Consider the following 20154-nt stretch of genomic DNA (forward strand, 5'->3'; position numbering starts at 1 on the left):
TTTTAGCTGAGCAATGACATTTTTAGCTAATGGGTATGTCATTTAGTAGCACTCAAACACACACACACACATTAGTGAAGTATTAAACAGCATGTCTTCCCCCAGGGATGCTGTGCCAGGCAGGGAAAAAGGTTTTTTCTATAGTTTAGTCAGGCACAGAGGACCTGCCTGCCTCTGTGTGTGTGCGCATCTGTGTGTCTGCGCTCATTAATCCCCTTCCAATCGGCCATGACATGTTCATTAGCCTGCCTTCCATTCGCATTGTGAACGCTAAGCCCCAACCAGAGCTACAGTATGTGTGTATGCTTTGTCGTATATGTGAGTATGTGTGTGTGTTAATGTGCATGTGCAAACTCTTAATAAGCCCAACTTGAGAGAGAAGACGCCTTCAGTTGTTAGAAAGAAGCAGAAGTCAAACACACAGGGACAAGACAGAGATAAGTGCCGCTATAAAGAGACGCTTAAAGGATGAATAGAAGAAGTTGAAGTTGCAGAGTTGGAAGTTGAAGTCATTAAACATCGGACGGCTTGTTAAAGAAGACGCATGCGGCCTCAACCTCCCACTTTGAAATACCACAGAGTCACATCACAGCAGTTCCATCATTCGGGGTTCACTGCTGTTTTCTTCTCATTTATTTTGGGTCTTTTTTGTTGTTTATCAAGCCTGCGGCAAAGTAAACACTACAGCTTCTGTATACATGCAGGCGTATTTTCAGTTAGCATGATTTTGTTTCTCTTAGTTTGTGTTTCTTACGTCTTACACAGGTAAATAATGCTTGCAAATGTACATTTTTGGAATTCTAAAATAAATAATCATTTGGCTTGATTTAAAAAAAAAAACCAACCTATAGTGACAGTAAGCGTGTATCATGTCCCACTTCCTGTCCGGTCAGAGATTCCCCACTGGGCTCATACATCATCAGATTTATCCCCTGTCGACTTTCTGGGCTTTTGTGATCTTTTCTGGTTGATGCATTGGTCCTTTAAACTTCCCTGGAAGCTGCTGCTGCTGCTGCTGCTGTGGTGTTATTCCCTACTGACCATCTCGCCACAGAAAAAAAAAAGTCGATCTTACTGCAGCTGTAGTTGGGACAGTTGTGCCTAGTATCTGTGCCTCCTCTATGCTCCTCCATGCATGACTGTTAAACATGAATTATTGTTGAAAATACAAAATTGTGTGTTTGAAAATGTCTCGGTGTGACTTCTGTTTGTTCAGTTATTTGCAGGACAAAACACAACAGACCTAAGTTTTGCTATATTTTTAGTATTTTTCAGTGGAATTTTCCTTTAATAGAGCTTTTTTTTTCCCTTTGTGATGATAAAGGTTCTTCCACAGCATTCATTTTTTAACATTCAATATAAAATGTGAGGTGGTGTATATCAAAATAAACTGATAACTGGCAGCTTCCTCTTCCTCCCATTCTTTCGTTTCCTATAATACTAATCGTCTCCTTCCTTTCCTCCCTCCTTCCATCCTAAATTCTGCTTCCCTTCTGACTTTCCTTTCTACATTTCTTTTTGTTATGACCATCACCCTTTTTCCCTTTTTTTTTTACCCCACTATACCTGTTTCCTACCTTCTTTCATCCTTCATCTTTAATGCCTGACCTCCATCTTCTCCAGCTTGAAATGATTACCCCTTCCCATCATGTCCTTCGTCTTTTCTTTGTTCTTTCGTTTTTCTTTGTTATGCTTTAATTTTCACTCGCTGTGTCATTTCACCTTCAGTTTTCATTTTTCCTTGTACAATGCTCTTAATGTTTCATGCCCTTCCTTTGCTCAACCTATTTTCCTGTCGTTGTTTTGCTTTTGTTTTTCATTTCAGTTTAGTTGAGTTGATCTGAAGAGTCTTCAAAGCCCAATTTGAGAGCAGTGTGCATGGAAAGGAGTTTTCTCTCTCCTTCTCTGCTTTCACATCCTCTCCCTTTTCTCTTTCTCTGTTTTTTTTTTTTTTTTTTTTTTTTTTTTGTGCCTTGAGTCACACATAAGTAAGCGAGCTTCTTGTGAAGGTTGTCCTGTCATGTGTCTGTCTCTCAATATTTCAGGATGTTATTTTGCCTTTATAGTTCACTGTATTGATCCACTTTGCTTACATCCTCTAGGTTGTGCGCGCGCACACACACACACACACACACACACACACACACGCACACACACACACACCAGCAGGTTTTTAACTGCCTGCGCTGTTAGTGAAGCAAAGCAGCAGGTTGTTGAGAGCTGCAAATGCCTCATTATGTAAGATGTGTTTACCAGATGCCAGTCTACAGTTTCACTTGTCCCTTGCTTCGCTTTGTCTCTTTGTCTTGCTCTCTCACTTAGCTGCAAGCAATCATCATCTATTCCTTTCTGTCCATATCTCTATTTATTACTTGTATATCTGTATTGTACATTACATAAACCACAATGACATCTGTATCGGTCAGGTGTCAGAATTAATGAGTCATGCACATACAAATACACGTTTTTTTCACTTAAGCAGACACTGCATTGATTAACAATTATTTCCTGGGGACTTACCCCAATCTTAATTATAGCCTCTACATGTCGAATCCCAAGCTAATCCTACATTAAACCAAAGTCTTAACCTTAAAATGTAATAGTTTACTTTGTGGGGACCATCTTTTTGTCACCAAATAATGTAATAATAAACATACTCACACTCACAGTCTTGCCATTTCTCTACAACTTTTTAAGGTAGATCAAGTCAAAGAAACAGTGGCATGGCAAATATTTGTAAATTGAATAGTCCCACGAAAGAAAACAGCAGAACAGTGTACAGTTAAAAAGTGATATCACATTTAAAAAGTTAATGATAATGAAACACACAGTAATTAACAATGGGGCTGCAACTCTCTTTAAGACTATAATATGACTGACATATGACTGAAATGTTAAAAAAAAAAAAAAATTTTTTAAAAATCACAATTCTCAAGAGCTAAGTAGTTGACAGTCAGTCATCGTCAAATTTTTTTCAACTCTAATCAACAGTATAATATTTAAAAGGCACCAAATCCATAAAAGTGGAATCACCACATTCTGATTTTGATACTTATTCGTTATTCATTGGAAGCATTTAAGTGGATGACATTGAATACATTTACATGCACAAAACATTCTGGTTTTTGCCCTTATCCCAAAAAAGATAAGCTGTTTACATGGCTAATGAAAATAAATATTCCACTAATATTCCCGGGTTTTCAGGGTTGCTCCCGTGGGAACGAGAATCACAAGATCTCCGCAGGCAGTGAAGTAAACCAGCGAGGGGAAAAATATTAGCGAGCTACTGCCTGATATTTATAAATGATATTGATATGACTGATATTATAAATTTATAGTTACAGTCGTCACCGTCACCATCAAATTCTGAATATTGTCATAGTCGTAATAATAGTGGAATATTAGTGTGCGTGTAAAAGTAGTCATTGTTATTGCCAATTTGGTCTATTTGTGGTTGGGAGCAATGTATTTGGTTTGGTTTTACATTACTTTTAATGTATAAAATTAAAATGTATTAACGTCACATAAAAGGAAAAGCAAAGAATTAAAAAAGCAGATAAATCAGTTGCATAAATAGTTTTAGTTTCTATTTAATGATTCCAAACTCTCTTTGTGTCCAGCCCAAGCAGCGTACCTCTCTGTCCTCGTCCCTGGACGTCCAGAGGCCGGTCAACCACAGCTGCGAGCCCAGTGAGGTGAGCTCGTCCCTCGGCTACGCCAGCTTCAGCACCAGCCCCCCCGCCAGCCCTCCCCTCAGCCCCAACCAGGAGGACTCTGCAGGCTCCAACGACGACTGTCAGCTCACAGGTAAGACTCATGAAGCGGGCAGGATTGGGCTGAAGATAATCAATTCATGAGCATCAGGCCATGAAGAGAATTGCTGTGTTGAGTAAAGGCCTGTAACTGTCAGTTAGCAAGCTAGTTAGCTTGGTCAGTAACAGGACAATAAGGGACGTCTCATAACTGTCTACCAAACCAAATGTCTCTCTCAAGCTTAAGTCGATGGTTTGTTTTTGGTCAGTGGTAGAAATTCTAGTGTCCAAGTAAACAAAGTTGAACTTGTTGCAAAAGATTTACGCAGATTTACTTCAACCTTGGGAGGAAATCCACTGATCACGGCAATTCCACTGAACTAAATATTGTCTGAAATGCTGGTGTGATGTTTTCGAGTTGTATCTATTGCTATTAAATACCAAAATGTGGTTGTCTTTTAGGGCCTGCTTTCAGATGGGACATTTCAGTAGTTTTACTGTATTAGATGATAACAATTCTTTGTTTGTAGATGAGGATCAAGTCTGTTTAACTGGAAATTAGGATGCAAACAAGCACTTTCAGGGGAAAACTCTACCGGATATCTCAAAAACTAGGAACCAAAACATCATCAAAAAATGCTCTGTTACTCCTGCGGGGAGTCCCTTTTACTGTCAGCCCAGATGAAACACTGTTGGCTTCATCTAATGACGTCCCCCGTGCTGAGTTTAAAACTTTCTCTTCCAAGGAGCGCCCTGGTAGCTGAATGGTTACTGCAAATGCCACAGAACTGCAACATACCTGGTTCAATTCCAGTCAGGGTCCTTTGTTGCATATTGTGCCCGTCTCTCTCTCTCCCTCCCTGCTTCCTGTCTGCTTCTTCACTGCCCATTATCCAATACAAAAGAGGCAAAAATGCCACACACACACAAAAAGTTTCTCCTCCAAAAGGAATATTCTATGTAATGAACGAAGTGTTTTCACACATAAGTATCTCATAAGTAGGGCAATCACATCTTAAACATGCACATATGCACTTTCCAGTACTTTTACTTATGCTTGCATGTTAAAAAAGGAATGTAAATACTAAATAATGCAAACATGTTCATAAGCATTTTAATGTCACTGTATGTTTGCTAAGGAATCTGACACATTTATATATACATTTTTCTCTCCACTTGAACACCGTAGAAGGGCCTATCTGATCTCTAGCTGTCCTTAAACCCCTTTTTTGAACCACTGGTTCACTGTTTGTAGCTCCTTGCCTTCATTTTCTTTGGTATTTCCTACTCACTCGCTTCTTGTTTTACCATAGCAATGGGATTCCTTGTTGTCATGGCAAAGCGGCGGCATTAGCGTTAGTTAGCCGGTGACGTGGTTGTGAATACTTCCTTTTCTCACCTGGGTTTCAGTCCAACTGTCCCTTCACACCCGCTGCTATCTGGCACCGACAGAAGAGGCAAAGCAGGGGAAGTCGACCAGGCGGGAGGCATTTTCTGTGCGTGTGTGATTCTGTTTCATCCAGGAGCAGTTCAGAGCCCCAACTAGACTTTGATCTGTATAGTGCCTCAAACGAAAAACACATTCATTATCAATCCACAGGTGCATGCACACACACGGACACACACACATACACATGCAGACGTAAAACTGAATGAGCCATCTTCATCTACTATTCCCATTGAAGCATTGCTGTGGTGTTTATGTAACAAGAGCGTGTTATGAGTCTGACAGTGATGTCTTCTAAGGACAAAGACTGAGGATGAATACTGATCACAGGGCTGGAAAGCTCTCCACTTTACTTTTAATACATTAATCATTGACATCAAAGTGAATATTGGGAGTGATAAATTGTGGATACATAAGAAGATAACGGCTTACAGGAAGATGTTCATGCTTTGATATCAATGCTGGTGTGAATGCAGTTGGTGACTGACATGATCAGTAGAGATTTTATCAATACTGGTACCAATAGCGGAACCTGTGACATGTTTTTATACTAAGTGTTACTTTGACTCTGTGCATCAAGGCCAAGCGGCAACCTCCGGGACTGAGAAATGAAGCAAACATGAAGTGCCAAAAACTGCAGTTCCTCGAATGGCCACTTGAGGCTCCAAAAAAAGTCAATCCCCATAGACCCCCATGTTAAAATGCCCAACTTTACAGCAGGAATAAAACATGTTTAAACCCTGGTACAAAAACAGTTTTGGTCTCTATAGTTAATTTCCACGTTCATGAAAATGTACGGAGGGTGAATTTTTATATAACTCACCCCCTTTAATTTAATTAAAGTTATGTATAATTAAGGGTGTGGCTGCTTTGAGTGACAGGTGGGTGCCGTCACAGGCAAGTTACTACAACGACAACATTGGTTGGGTAATGTAACCATGGCGTAGCTCCAGATTCCCAGAGTATAGCCGTAGCTGTGGCTATTTCAGTGTGTTTTCTGTTCATGAAAGTTAACTGTAGCATTTTGGTCGCCTAAAAAAGTCTGTCTTCTTCAGCGTTCGGTTATACTAAAAGATCCTCTAAGGAGTCGGATATTCAGTTTTTTTTCCTGTAAGTACATTTTGTTTTAATGGTTTTAAGCCTGTTTTTTGCTCACAAAAAATTAGCATTAGCATTATCAGAGTTCACCATAGACACCGTGCAAATGCACCATGCTAACCAAGCTAGCAGCTAGCATTAGGGTCAGCTTCACCCTCTCGTCCAAATATGGTCACTTCTGGCTCCAAAAATCAGAGATGGCGACCGTCAAAATGCAAACTCGAGGCTTCAGAATGATAGTCCACAAACCAATATGTGACATCATTGTGGCTACATCCATTATTTTTACAGTCTGTGCTCAAGGTCTCTTCAACACGTGAGCTGGTGGAGTGGACTGTCGCCACACTGACAGTGGCATAGTTGACGCTTTGCTCAGAAAATCCATAGCACAATAAATGTTTGTCATGTTGTTTAATTAAGTTGCCAGTGCTACTCCCTTCACACAGAGAAGCTGTCACACGCATGCACTTAGCTGTATCTCATGTCCCCTGTCGTCACCTACTCTTCCAAGCATTTTAATCTGTCCACCATAAGAGTATGAACACGTCATTGTAGGGAAAAGGTTTATTCCACAGTAGCCAAACAACAATTAAACATATAATGTTTGAATACCAATAGCTGCACCAGCTGCCCAGAAATATATCTGTATTTCAGTCCTGAGCACTCAGGAACTATTACTTAATTAAGACTGGCCAACTTATTTAAATATCCCTCCCCTGTGATCAGTGGTTCATTTACAAACTGTTTAAACATTTGGACGTTTCAGACATTTTGAAAGGTTGCCTGAATAAGACTTAAGACTGCTAAAAGACTAGTGATTAATGATAAGACAATAAGAGTAAAAATAAGAATTAGAAAAAAGAAACATATACTGCACATATATAATACGGTATAAGGATAAAAATGTAAAAATAAAAATGCCTTTATATTGGCCTGACATGTAAATAAATATGTAAAATGTACACATCAATTTACTTTTATTTTTTAAAATTCTGTTTATTGTGGTTTTTTGGTACAATATGTAGTACAAAAAGTATAAATACAATTACATAAAAGAGTAATTAAACATACTTTTCAGAGACAGTAAAAAGAAAGAAAGGGAAAATGATGCCATAGGATGTTTTTTTCAACAACAGTTCATGAGCTTACCCTTTTGAGATACTCAATAAAAAGTTTACAAATCAAATAAAACTTATTATATTCCCTCTTAGAGAATTTCTCCAGCAGGAGTTGTCACATCACATCATTTAACAGGGATAAGTGGGTTGGTGGGTTCCTCTGCTTCCAGTTTAATAGAATCAGTCTACGTGTTAACAGTGATAACAGATTATATTGGTTATTTGACAACTCAACATCAGAATATATATGTCACAATTACAACTACCAATAAACTTTTCTACACACTTGAGTGCAGATATGTAAACATGCAGGACGATGCAACGGATTCACAGAACATGATGTGACAAAACAAGCACACCTGTTGATCCTGTGATGATTGTGCAGCCAGCTGTTGGTTAATTACAATCTTGCAAAGCTCATATTCATTTTCCTGGTAAAGTGAAAGATTGAAATATGACCAGCTTTACCTGACAGTGAAAAAAATAACAATGAAAACTTGCAAATCAGTAATTTTTCTCACTTTCTTTGGATTTGTTTAAACCCAACTGATTGACACGCCATGTTTTTATTCTTGGCAACATCTGAAAAATTCCCATTATATTTACTTGACACATACGCCTGCAGAAGTAAACACACTTTCCCTCACTGTCTTCTTCTTTGATGAGTTATTATAATTGAGTTTGAATCTCTGCCAGAACAGGTACATTTACATTAAGCAATTCATATACCTTATCACTACATTTATAGAAACAACATTATATAAGCACTCACAACACATTATGGATACAAATTATAATGTATTCTAAATATACATGTACCTCTCTGTGTCTCTATATATGTCTCTTCCTCGCTCCCCTCGCCTGAAGCTCCAACACCAGGAATAGATTGGCACCCATTTATTTTTCCATTTAATTTTTCTCTATTTTTTTTTCCCTCCTCCTCCTTCTTCTTCTGCTACTCTGCTCATCCCTCCTGCTTCTCTCTACTTATTAGCTTTATAAGGCCCATTGTGGGGTTGCCATGGTAACAAGTGGCTTACAGAGAGAGAGAGAGAGAGAGAGAGAGAGAGACAGAGAATGAGAGAAAAGAGGGAGTATATATGTATGTGGGTACAGAAGGCAAAGAGTCACAGAATTCAAAGGATGCCAGTGAAAAAGAGAGTGGGTGAGTGAGAGAGAGAGAGAGAGAGAGAATGAGAGTCTAACGTTACAGGAGGGGGTGGAGGTGGGGGGTGGGGGGGTGATGAGCAAAAATCAGGAAAATGGAGAGAATGAAATGTGTGATTTTCAGGGGGTTGGATAGAGAAATGAGGACAAGAAAGTGAAAGAAATTCTTTTTTTCCCCTTGCACACCATAAAAGGCCTTTCCTTCCTTCCTCTCCACATCTGTCTCTCTCCTTATTCCTCTCGTTCTCCTCCTAAAAAAAAAAAAAAAAAAAAAAAAATCACCAACCTTATACAATAAATCGTCAGCCCTGCAGCAAAGTATGCAGGTGTCAGCCACCTGCGTGGGCAGTTGGATAAAAAGGGGGCCTATTTATAACCAATCCATCACTGGTGCTGCTGTTGATGCTTCGGAACTACGGTTTACGTAATGTTGGACATCACTGGTTGAAGATATTCCCTCTGTGCCCTCGGTGCAGAGTGCCAAGTGCGATGCAGTGTTATGTAAAAGCAGTGCAACTGTCGACGCAGTTGTCCTCCATGAATTATGCAGTGCTTCCTGCGACAAGTCAGTAACAAACAGGCACAAATCTTCAGGTCTGTATTTATTCATCTGGAAGGTTTCTGGAACACTTCACAGCTTCTTATACGCACCATAATGTAAATGAACGCGCAGCTTCTGCTCGTGATGTGCAAACACTGTTGCAGATTACATTTTCTATTCATTGTTATTTTTAATGTAATTTCAAGGGAAAGCCCTGTATTTGTCAACCTGGGTCTTTTCTCAGTTATGACTATTGCTCATGATAACACTTAAAGCTGCACTAATCAATATTTCTATATTAACAATGGGTCAATTGATATGTAACGTGAAAGGCGGTCCCTTAAAGTGATGAATCCAGAGAATAAACACCCGACTCTACAGTTCTCCTTAACTCTACGTAACATTTTAGCCTCTTTTAGCTCATTGTTTTGATTTTACAGTCTGCAATATTATGTTTCTAGAAGAAGGAGGCAGCTTTTTTTTTTAGCAAAAAAGCTCTAAAAACCCACAGTCCGCTACCTGCCCATCGCCAAACAGCTGGCGGACAAAGTTAGTGCCCAGCTGGTGAACATAGTGAAGTATTTAGTAGCTAATGAGGAGCTGGTGGAGACCAAAACAGAGCTAGAATTAGAGCTAATATTGGACTTATATCAGGTTAATATTGCTTTATATCTGGTGTGTGAATAGACAATTGTTTGATGACGCATTCGCCATATCAACTTTATAAGATGATACTATGCCAACGTTGCCTTGCTTGTTTTTATTCAGACAGGCTTTTGGTTAAGCTGTTTGAATGGTGGCTTATTTCCTCGTCTGTGTCTTGGAACTTTTGTACATGTTGCAGCATTTTACAGTTTTCTAAAAAGCTTAAATTCAGGATGATCAGAAATCATCTTATCTTTGAGTTCAACTAAAATGAAAGTACTGTAATCCCCTGGAAATCCAATCTGCTGTTGCAGCAAACTGCATTGAGGAACTGGCTACAGCAGGAGTTTCTCTTTATGCACAGTAGCAGTCGATGAAGACTGAACAATGTGTACCTTGTCGTTTCACAAGACACAAAGCATCTTCTCAAGTTTGCTGCTCTCTCTCTGCAATGTAAACAAGCTAAATAGAAGCCTCACATCAATGAAAGAAAACACATAACTCTTCTTTCTAACTTATCATGAGAAAATTAATTTCTCTAGACGTGTCTAGGTCAGCTGTGAAAAACATGACTACATACTGTCTACTCAGTCACAGAGAGGCTGAGTGATCGATGAGCTCTAACAGTTAATGAGTTGTAAACGACAAAGCGATCAAACGCTCTGTGTGTGTGTGTGTGTGTGTGTGTGTGTGTGTGTGTGTGTGTGTGTGAGTGCAGCACAGGCTGTGTGTTTACTTGAAAGAGTTAAGTTCGTTAGACCTCCGTTGCTTAATTCAGTCCTTTGTTCTCAAATATCACACACTCCACTTGTACCTTGACATACGCTCACAAACACGCTCTTCTGCACAAATGCACAATGCGTCTGACAGCCTGCTGTGCTCGATCATTAAGTCACGCACAAAGTCAGCAGCGCTTTTGTTTGCAGCTTTAATTTGATACTCATGTCCTCACACACACACATACACACACATACACACACACACTAATGGATTTTTCTTGATTTTTCATCTAATTGACACTTTGGCTCTGTCCTTTCTTGTCTTTGTTACACACGATCACATTTGAAGCCATTTCCTTTTTTGTGTCCGTGCCATAGCATGAAGCTTAATGTCATAAACCTACTATTAGTGGCCCCTGATAGTTTCCATTAACATATTTAATTATGATTATAGCTTAACAGAAACTCACATGAGCACATCATATGATTTTTATAAAATGACAAATGACAGGAATTTTCCCTGCTGTTCTATCCAGGTTGAATGTACTGAATTTGTTCCCCTTGCAGACGGCAGATGTGATCAAATTATAGCTCTCATCTTGTCACTTTTTCACTCGGGGTTGAGAGAGGGTCAATCAAGATTAAAAGCTGTTAAGTCAAATTTGATGGATGGGAAGAGGAGAAAGGTAGAAAACATTTATCCATTTTCTTGTTTTGTTTCTGTTTGACCGCCGCTAACTGCACCCTCAAAGAGCTGGATCAACATCTCGCTGACTCGGTGTGGATTCACAGTCTCGTGTCTTTGGACATTGCCGGTCTTTGTAGTGAAATGTCGTCTCCTCAGAGGTGTAGTGCTAATTAACAGCACCTTAGAGAGCCGGATGGTTATGATCACAAATCTTGTTTAGTTTTCACCTCATAAGCTGTGCTAACAGGACAGGTGAAGGAGTTTGTGAGTGCCGTGGGTTTGATGTGGGGAGGCGTTATTTTGTTTTGTTATTCCATGCTTGCTTATTGGCTCTAGGGTTGGTTGGTCCACCTCTTCGGTGTAAACTATTTGATGGATTGCCATAAAATTGCCTGCATTCATGTCCCCCAGAGGATTTTTCAGATTCATCTAACACCACCAGCAGGTTCACATTTGTGGCTTTTAGTGACACATCTCCATAACTATAAGATGGACTGCTGTGAGATCTGGCAAAAACATTCATGTGTCCCCTCTGCCAGCCTCACAGAGCCACTAGCGTGGCTGTACACTCTGGTCCTGCGTCAACAGTACACAGCATGCACAACAAAATCAGCAAAGTGGATGAATGTTATTAACGCTTTATTTTCTTCATCTTCAAGTTAGCCATCAGCCCGACCTCTCCTCCTCCTTCTTCTGCCCTCCTCTTTCTTTCCATCTCTCTCTCTCACCGTCTTTGTATTTTTGTTGAAGTCTCCTTCTCTCCTTTTGTGGTTTAGTTTTGGATGAGAGGACCGGAGGTAATGGTGAGTCATGTTTGGATGTTCTGAACACATAAGAGGCTCACACAGACGCTCTGACTGGGTTCAAAACAACAAAACAGAAGAGTAACAGAACTCGGTGATCAACAGCAGAACATCCTTTTGTTGATCACATTCAGCAGCGGTGATGAGGAGACTACAGGACCTGATTGGACAGAATAGTGCAGCTTTATACAGCACAGTAGTGTTTGTTTTAACAGATTTATATATAGTAAATATGGCTCTAGGGGTCATACTCACTGATTGTGGCTTTGATTGTCTTGGGCAGCAGAACTAAGTTGTTATATTGATAAACAGGCCCACATTGATTCTGAAACCATATACTAGCTGTATGATTATAGAGTGGCAGTGTAGACAGTTAAAGGTTTAACTGTCACTCATAAGTAGACATTAACTCTCAATAGAGGATCTCAATTTTGATCCCAACACCGGTCATGTATCCTATTGGAGTGTCCCTGAACATAGAGGAAGATTTGCACTATGACTTGAGCTAAATTTAAATTTACAATGTATAATCTCCCCTGAGCAGGCCTGAGTCCTTCCTTATTAGCTGGTGTCATGGAAAAATGGTTAGAAGGATGCAAAATACTAATGATAGAAGAGGTAGAAGATTTTTTTTTTCAGTATTTACACTAGGAGAACATTGTCTGTGACGGGCTTGAACGCCGTAACATTTCATATAACACCATCGTGCACGCTGAGTATTGTGTCGCACACTTGCTTGGATTAGAGTGAGTGAAAGCAAGTAAAACTTTATACTGCTTTCACTTGAGATCAGAATTGCCGCTGGCACCACTTGGTTGCTTGTAACAGAAACTTGTAATTGTGTAGGTGTTGTCTTCGGCAGAATCTTTTTTGCCAAAATGGAAATTTTTCAGATGCTTGTAAATGTTTTATTATTTATGCTGGTATTAATGTGTGATACAGCCTTCCTCACCTTAGTTAAGACCATACAAGTATAACAGAAGGGATCAATAGATGGTGGCTGAATTATTAACGAGGTAAAGGATAAACACATGTTGTATAATTTAACTAGTTCACTTTTCTAATCTTTTTAATAAAACAATAAAACTGTTGTTGGATTTTCATCACTAGTTAGTGGTGTCTTACCTGAATGCTGCACCAGGTAAAACATCACAGGTCATATCGGTAGTGGTGAAACTGAACAAAGTGGTGAGCTTAGTGTGGAAGTAAATAGTTATAATGTATCATTTAGAGTTTGCACTCAAACTTAAATATAATATAACAACTAAATTTGAGGTAAATGTGAATGAAATCACGTAAAGTAAAATATGGATTTCTTAATGCACTGTTTTATATCCACTAATGTTGCACCTTGAATAACATCTACCTTTTACAGTGCGATCTGTATAGATGTCTGCTTTTATGACTCAATATTTTTAGTCCTTTGTTTCTAATTTGCTTGTTTCCATCTTGGTTAATGGGCTGTAAAAACATCAGGGTCAATGCGGAAATTGGTCCAGGAAACTTTCTTTCAAAAAGTCTAATGCTTTGTATTTCATTAATGTTGTCTATAAACAAACCAAAGCAAAAAGAGTAAAAATGCTCCATACATAATTTTTTGCACTTGAAGAAACACCGTACATGCTGTTACTAATACTACGGCTGCTACAAACACACACACACACACATTTCCCACACATACAACCAGATACACACAGTTAATCGGTGCTGACCTCATATCACACAACTAATTTCAGTGACGCTAGTGATAGACTGCCGTCACTCTCGACTTCAGGAGACTTCGAAAAATGGGTTACCGCGGGAGACGAGCCAGTTGCCGTGGCAATATACTCTGCATACTCAAATCTATCCATCAGACATGAAGCAATGCTCTCAACAGGGAGTCCTCTCTCTCTCTCTCTCTGTTCGCCTCCCACGGGAGAGAGTTAATACTGACCTGTTTACACCTGTTAGTGTAATGCAGCTCTGGTCACAGACCTGAGGCTAGCTTTCAGCCTGCACAGTGACTCACATATAGAAAAAAAAAGAGATGACGATAGGAAAAATTATCCCTCATCAGTTTAATCATAGTCAGTAAAAAAAAGAGATGCAGATTCAGGGATTATATATATTTATATCTCTGTGATGGCTTTCTAGATCAAAAGACATAAGACAGTAAATAATGACTTTATTTGTTATGTAATGCAAAAATTCAATCACATTTACAACAACTGCTGACCTGACTGTCATTTCCCGTGCCCTCTAACCCTTTCAGTCAGTCAGTTTTTGTACTTCCATTTATCTCTGAGTCTCTTATTATCTCTTATTAAATGTATTGCACATTATCTTTTTTTCAGAAACTATTGAAAATGAACAAACATGTAATGTGTTAAAATTTCAGATGAATACAGTATGTAGAATGTTTATATTTCTTCATGTATATAGGATTGTGTAGAATTTCTATTAGATTAAATATGTATATAGAAGACATAATATAAACCACATAAGATATCTCCATGACAACTGAGCTAACTCCAGCCTCTAAGGTAGGCTGTGAGATGCAGTTGAAAACTCCAGAAAAAGCTAGTAAGTAGACCTTGAGTCAAGTCTTTACAACCTCTATAGGACACAATCAAAACATTTGCACAGGTAGCTCAGATCACCATATAACAAGCAAGGAGGAGCTACAACCGAGTTCAATAGCTTATTTTACTTGTAGGAAGACGACTGTTGATATGTTGATCGACACAAGATACATTTAACCAGTGGTCTCTGATGTAGTTCCAAATATTTGCAGCCCATCACAGGTTTCCTTTCTGAATTGTTTCAATTTTTTTGGGACTGAAGATGCAAAACTATCAAGGATTTCACAAGAATAAAGACAAGATGACAGAAAAATAAACAAACTGTATTGATAAAATATATTTTGTTGTTCTTTACTATCTTCTTAATCATCTCATGACCTCTAAGACTTATCTTATGACCTCATGTGGGGTCTAGAACCCCAGATTGGAAAACACTTAAACTGTGAAGGGAAGGCTGGCATTTACTGGGACTGATGGGGTTTAACATCACCTCCTAGATATAATTGAAATTCTTTCTTAGTTCTAGTTCTGAGTACTTTTGTGCCTTTAGCTAATGATTGTGACATTTCCAACAGCACTTGAAGGCGACGTTCCTTCATCTCTCACATGTAATTCATTAACACTCCCTCAAATCAAAAATCCAGACTTCAAATCGTCTCCTGTCACCGTCAATCTGAGCCCACCAGAGTCCTGCAGTACCATCTTGATGTGGATTTGTTCGAATAGCCCCACACTTACCTAGCATTAGCTCAGTGCCCGAGGCTCAGCGAGCTGATAATGATTTATCCAGGCCTGTGGCGCTTAGGAAATAGGGCTCAGTCTTTAATCTTGGGGATGACTGACAGCTCAGATATTACTCTGTACTTTTTAATAACAGTCAGTGCGCCGCCACAAGAGACGGAGCGATGAACACATCGCTATCAGATGTTTGGATCATCTCCCTGCCCCTCCTGCTACCACACACACACACACACACTCAGGTAGTGTGTGTAGTATTTATAGTGTTTGTGCATCTGTCTGCATACACATAGTTTATTTCATTTGCCACAGAAATGACAGTAACAATAAAGATGCAACAAGAATTTTTTTTTTTTTTTTTTTTGTCTATTTCAGAGTTCAGTTTTGTTGCGTTTAATGATGTTTCAGGCTATCAAAGATATTTAAATGGAAGTTTATTAGTGTTGTGGATTGGGTGGGTGGCTTTGCTATGACAGATCAAGCCTTACTCATTTCTTTTCCCTCCTTTTTTGACATATAACCTCCAGCTCTGTATCTCCACTCTTTCATTTCTCTTCCTCCTGTTCTCCCCCGTCATTCAATCCTTCATTCTGTCACTCCCTTATTTCTCTAGCCACTTTCAAAAGCCTCTCATTTGCTTCTCAGTCTCTCTCTCTCTCTCTTTCTCTGCCTGTCACTCACCGTTCTACGCTTCCCGCCCGCCCCCTCACTTTCCCTCAGCCTCGCTCCCATTCGTCAACCTTTCTTCTGCTTTGCAGTTTTGCTGTTTCGCTACAGTATGCATCTTCATAACTCATTTGCCCTTCCACTTAAACTTTCCATTCAGTCAGATAGCCTCCTTCACCCTCTCTATCTCCTTGCTTTTTTTTCTCCCTTGCACTCTTGCTCACACCCTCCCTCTCTCTCTCTCTCTCTCTCTCTCTCTCTCTCTCTCTCTCTCTCTCTCTCTCTCTCTCTCTCTCTCTCTCTCTCAGTATCTCACCATCCACCTTTGCAAAACCCCTCCTCCATCTATCCTCAACCTCTTTCCTCTGTTTTCTCTCTCTCTGTCTGTCCTGAAAACCGGTGGTGTTGACCAGCGGTGCAGCAAATATCTATTAACGAGCAATTAAACACCTGTCCTTCAATTCAGCGACATGTGTGGGGGGAAATGCCCTTTCTCTTGTCAAGCATGCATATATTTTTCTCGTTGCAGCTGCTTCTCCCCACGGTTTCCTCCGAAAACTGTCTCCATTTTATTTCTTTTTTGCCTTCTACCCATTTTTATCTTTTGCTGGATTTAGATATGAAAGGCTTCATTTACAACTGAAATACACTATTCACCACTAGGAAATTTAATCGTACCTCTGTAAAATGATCACAGGCAAGAGTGTAAAAAGAGAGTATTTAATTTCTATTCCGGTATGAGCTGTTAAAAGAGCAAAGCTGTGTCTCAACTCACTATAAGGTACTAGTTCTAAGCAGACTAAACACACTTAAAATGTTTAATTTTTGTGCTGTTGATAGACTATTATCTCGTAATGCGATGCAAAGAGGAAAAAGAAGAGCAGCGGCTACAAAACATTAATGCAAATTCCAGGTAGAGGTGAGACAGCTCCAGGAATATCTTAGAAAACAGACAAACACAAGTGCCAGTGAGTGTTAATTCTTTGGATAAACATTTAGCTTTTCATAGCTGTTCACAGTTTAAATAGCTTGATATCCCTCAACACATGTACAGTATTGACCCTTTACACGACATATATTTGGAGAAGTCATAGCAGGAAATGCATATAGGTGTAACTAATAATGTTAATTAATGTTAATTATGCCTGCATTCCATTTAGGTGCATAATTTCCAGGGTCATCGTGTTGTGCATGCTGGCTTACTAGCATACTGTAGCTTACTGGGATACCTGAATGGAACATGTTATTGTTAATATTATTAGCAACACCTGCGCTTTTCCTTAAAAATATGCACTGTGAAAAAGCTCTGTTGCATTAGTGCAAAACAGTGAAGTACGTTGATTTGTGGTATAATAACTGCAAAAACTGTACAATTTGTATATATGTACTACACGGTTACAATACCATATATGTGATATAGAATTAGGACATAGCACAACTGTACAGAGTGGTGCGGCGAAGGTTTGCAAAAGCTGTGTCTTTATTCTGTAATGCATATTGATAATATGGATAATGTACAATATGCACATTTTCCTAGTATATCGTTTTTTCTCTTAGTATACAACAATTAGTGCATTATATAACAGGAAATAATGGGGTGAAAGATGTCAATCACATTGTCACATTGGCATTCCCACTGCCACCTTCACAGAGGGAAATACATATGTTTTTCCTTGATTTAATTATTTTTTTATAATAGCAATTTTGTTGGAGCTTAATATTTGATTTAAATGAATAAATATTTTTCTAATACCTTTTTTTATTCTGAGCTTTTCCTGCGATTTTTCTTTATTTGTGCATTGCACTGTGCAATACTGTGTCTTTGACTGCTGGGCCTTCAGGACACATCAGCAGTGATGAATTTCACTTCATTATTTTTCTATAAGTATAGTTAGTGTTAAAGTACACTGAATAAAAGCTCCGTTTCAGATCTATTTCTCTCCCATCAAACCCTGCTGCCTGTCTTCCACTTCCACTGATAGGTGGGTGGATGTACACAGTTGAAGGTTTTTGCCTCTTGCAGTTTATCAACTTGGAAGACTTCACACAGCTTTGCATCACTAAGTCGATCAATAAAATGAATGGTCGGTGCCTTTATTGGGAGGCATTCATAATAATGAGACCCATCGATCTTAAACTATAAAGTGTGAGTAAAACAATCACATACATCGCTGTGCTGTGGTTGTTTGTCAAGAGATGAACACAACTTATCCAAATACCAATCAGCTTCTGGGCTGAGCTTGTTACATGTCGCAACTCGTGTGCGTATGTGTGTTTTTGCATACTAGTTACGCAATAAAAAAAGCAGGTATGCAGAGTGATGCAGAAGCTGCTTCGCCATCTGATTCTTAGACATTTACTGCATTTCAGCAATAGCAGGGCGCTGCGTTAACTGTGTACAGTACACAGTACGGTGTGATTGTTGCTTAGTTTGAGCTGATATTGCCTTGGATGCCCAGGTAAGAAACACTCACACACACACACAAACAGACTGTAGGCTCAAGATTGGATAAATAATGAAGGTTAAAACAACACACAGAGGAAGACTATTGATTGTTTGCAGGGAAAGAAGAAGAGAAGTTTTCTCCCTGAGCTGAGTTTCTGCTGTGTTATCCATCCTTTAATTTAGCTGACAGCACATTACTGTTCTCATCAACTCATCTGATTTAAGGTTTTACTTCTCTCTCTTTACCTGAAATATATTTTTAAAAATCCTCCATTTATGTAACTTCTTCCTCCTCCTCTTCACTCTCGCACTTGTCGCAGATATCTCCGCGCTGCTTCTTTTAATGCTGCTTTTTCCTCTTTTTTTTCCCGTCTAGACACACACACACACACACACACACACACACACACACACACACACACACCTGCTGATTTGATTGCCTTGCTTATCAGCCGTACACTTTCCCCCCCCTTCGCTCTCCTGAAGGCCAAAGACACTCAGCCGCCCGAAACTGGGAGAGATGCTGGCGCTGGGGCTCTTTGTTGCCATAGCGACCGACAGGCTCACCTGTTGCCAACGGTTCTCATCTTTAAAAAAGAGTAGAAGCATAGGGAGCGTGATTAAGGGTTGCAAAAGAAATTCACGACAGGGCTAAGAGAGTCATACTGTACAGGAAGAAATGATTGTGTCTAACAAAAATATAACATTGTGACTTCATGGTGCATTCAAGGTGCAGTCATAAAGTATGAATTGTTTGTGTTAGCCTCACTTACTACTACTACATTGTTTTAAATATCTCCAGAATATCTCCTTGTGTAATTACTCTCACCAATAATGTGTAAAATGTATATTTTTGAAAATAACTGCAGCGTAATTTATGTAATAACTCATAATGCAGACAAAAGCAGCAGTTAAGAGCTGAGGACAAAGGTCGACAAACTATGCAAATATGATGGGTTTTTTTTCAAGCCACTTTGTCCCATTTATCCCGTAAAATGTTGAGGATTAGTCATAACTTGAGCTTGTGTAGGAAAGATTGACTGTTTCAGTCCATGTACCACTTGAGGATGAGTCATGTTCTCAAGCCACATTACCTGAAGACAGTTAATACGTCTGTTTGTAATTTTAAAGAGTATAACGGCGGCAATATGTGACATTCACATGACAATTGCCATAAATACTTTCCATTCGAGGACCAAAGTTAATATTATTCCACTTTCCATCACTTTTATTCCTCCATAGTGAGAGGAGCTCAAGCATCTCTTGTTTTAATCAATGTTAATGATTCCAGTTAGTCACTCTTGCAGGGTTTTCTCAGAAAAAGCAGCTGAGTGACTTCCATTTTCTTACAACAGTCTGTTTTGCGCCACACTGCCCGGCGTGCGTCGTCAGTTCACATCATGTAATTGTTGAATATGTTGATGTAGCTGGATGTGCCGGGGACAGTCATGAACCGCTGGCCAGTTGGTGGTTTGTTAATTTTTAACAAGGGTGAATGGCCCATTGGAGCACCCTGCTACCCCCACACCAACAACCAATTAGGAGACTCTCTCGCAAGTTATGTCATCATGCAAGTCATTTGTGTAATCCCTTAACTTTGTTTTCTCTGAGCTAGTTAAGGGTAAATGAAAACTTCAGTGAAAAAACAACAACCCTTTGCTGCAAGAAGTCAACAAAATCATTACCATCTCTTGCTAGGTAGCAAAGTTAGCTAGCTAGCTAGCTTACATCTATACCTGAGTAACAGGAGCCAGTTTTCATG

The 20154-nt window shown here is 39.3% G+C and overlaps 1 protein-coding gene and 1 long non-coding RNA gene across 8 annotated transcripts in view; one reads left to right on the forward strand and one right to left on the reverse strand.

The window, feature by feature from the left end:
• anks1b (ankyrin repeat and sterile alpha motif domain containing 1B) overlaps positions 1 to 20154 on the forward strand; it is a 236357-nt gene that overhangs the window by 148130 nt on the left and 68073 nt on the right. For all 6 annotated transcript variants that reach the window (XM_044343243.1, XM_044343242.1, XM_044343244.1 and 3 more), the window contains one exon: positions 3621 to 3807. In XM_044343243.1, coding sequence (XP_044199178.1) covers positions 3621 to 3807 — 187 coding nt within the window. The remainder of the gene's footprint in view (positions 1 to 3620; positions 3808 to 20154) is intronic.
• Positions 3814 to 20154, reverse strand: part of LOC122975065 — a 105576-nt gene continuing 89235 nt past the window's right edge. The window contains exon 4 of one of the 2 annotated variants that reach the window (XR_006400558.1): positions 3814 to 5317. This is a non-coding gene — a long non-coding RNA (uncharacterized LOC122975065). Of the gene's footprint in view, positions 5318 to 17659; positions 18980 to 20154 lie in introns of those variants that run through there. The other variant, XR_006400559.1, reaches the window with a different exon arrangement.

This window comes from Thunnus albacares, chromosome 23 (assembly GCF_914725855.1).
Source record: "Thunnus albacares chromosome 23, fThuAlb1.1, whole genome shotgun sequence".
NCBI classification, from domain to species: domain Eukaryota; kingdom Metazoa; phylum Chordata; class Actinopteri; order Scombriformes; family Scombridae; genus Thunnus; species Thunnus albacares.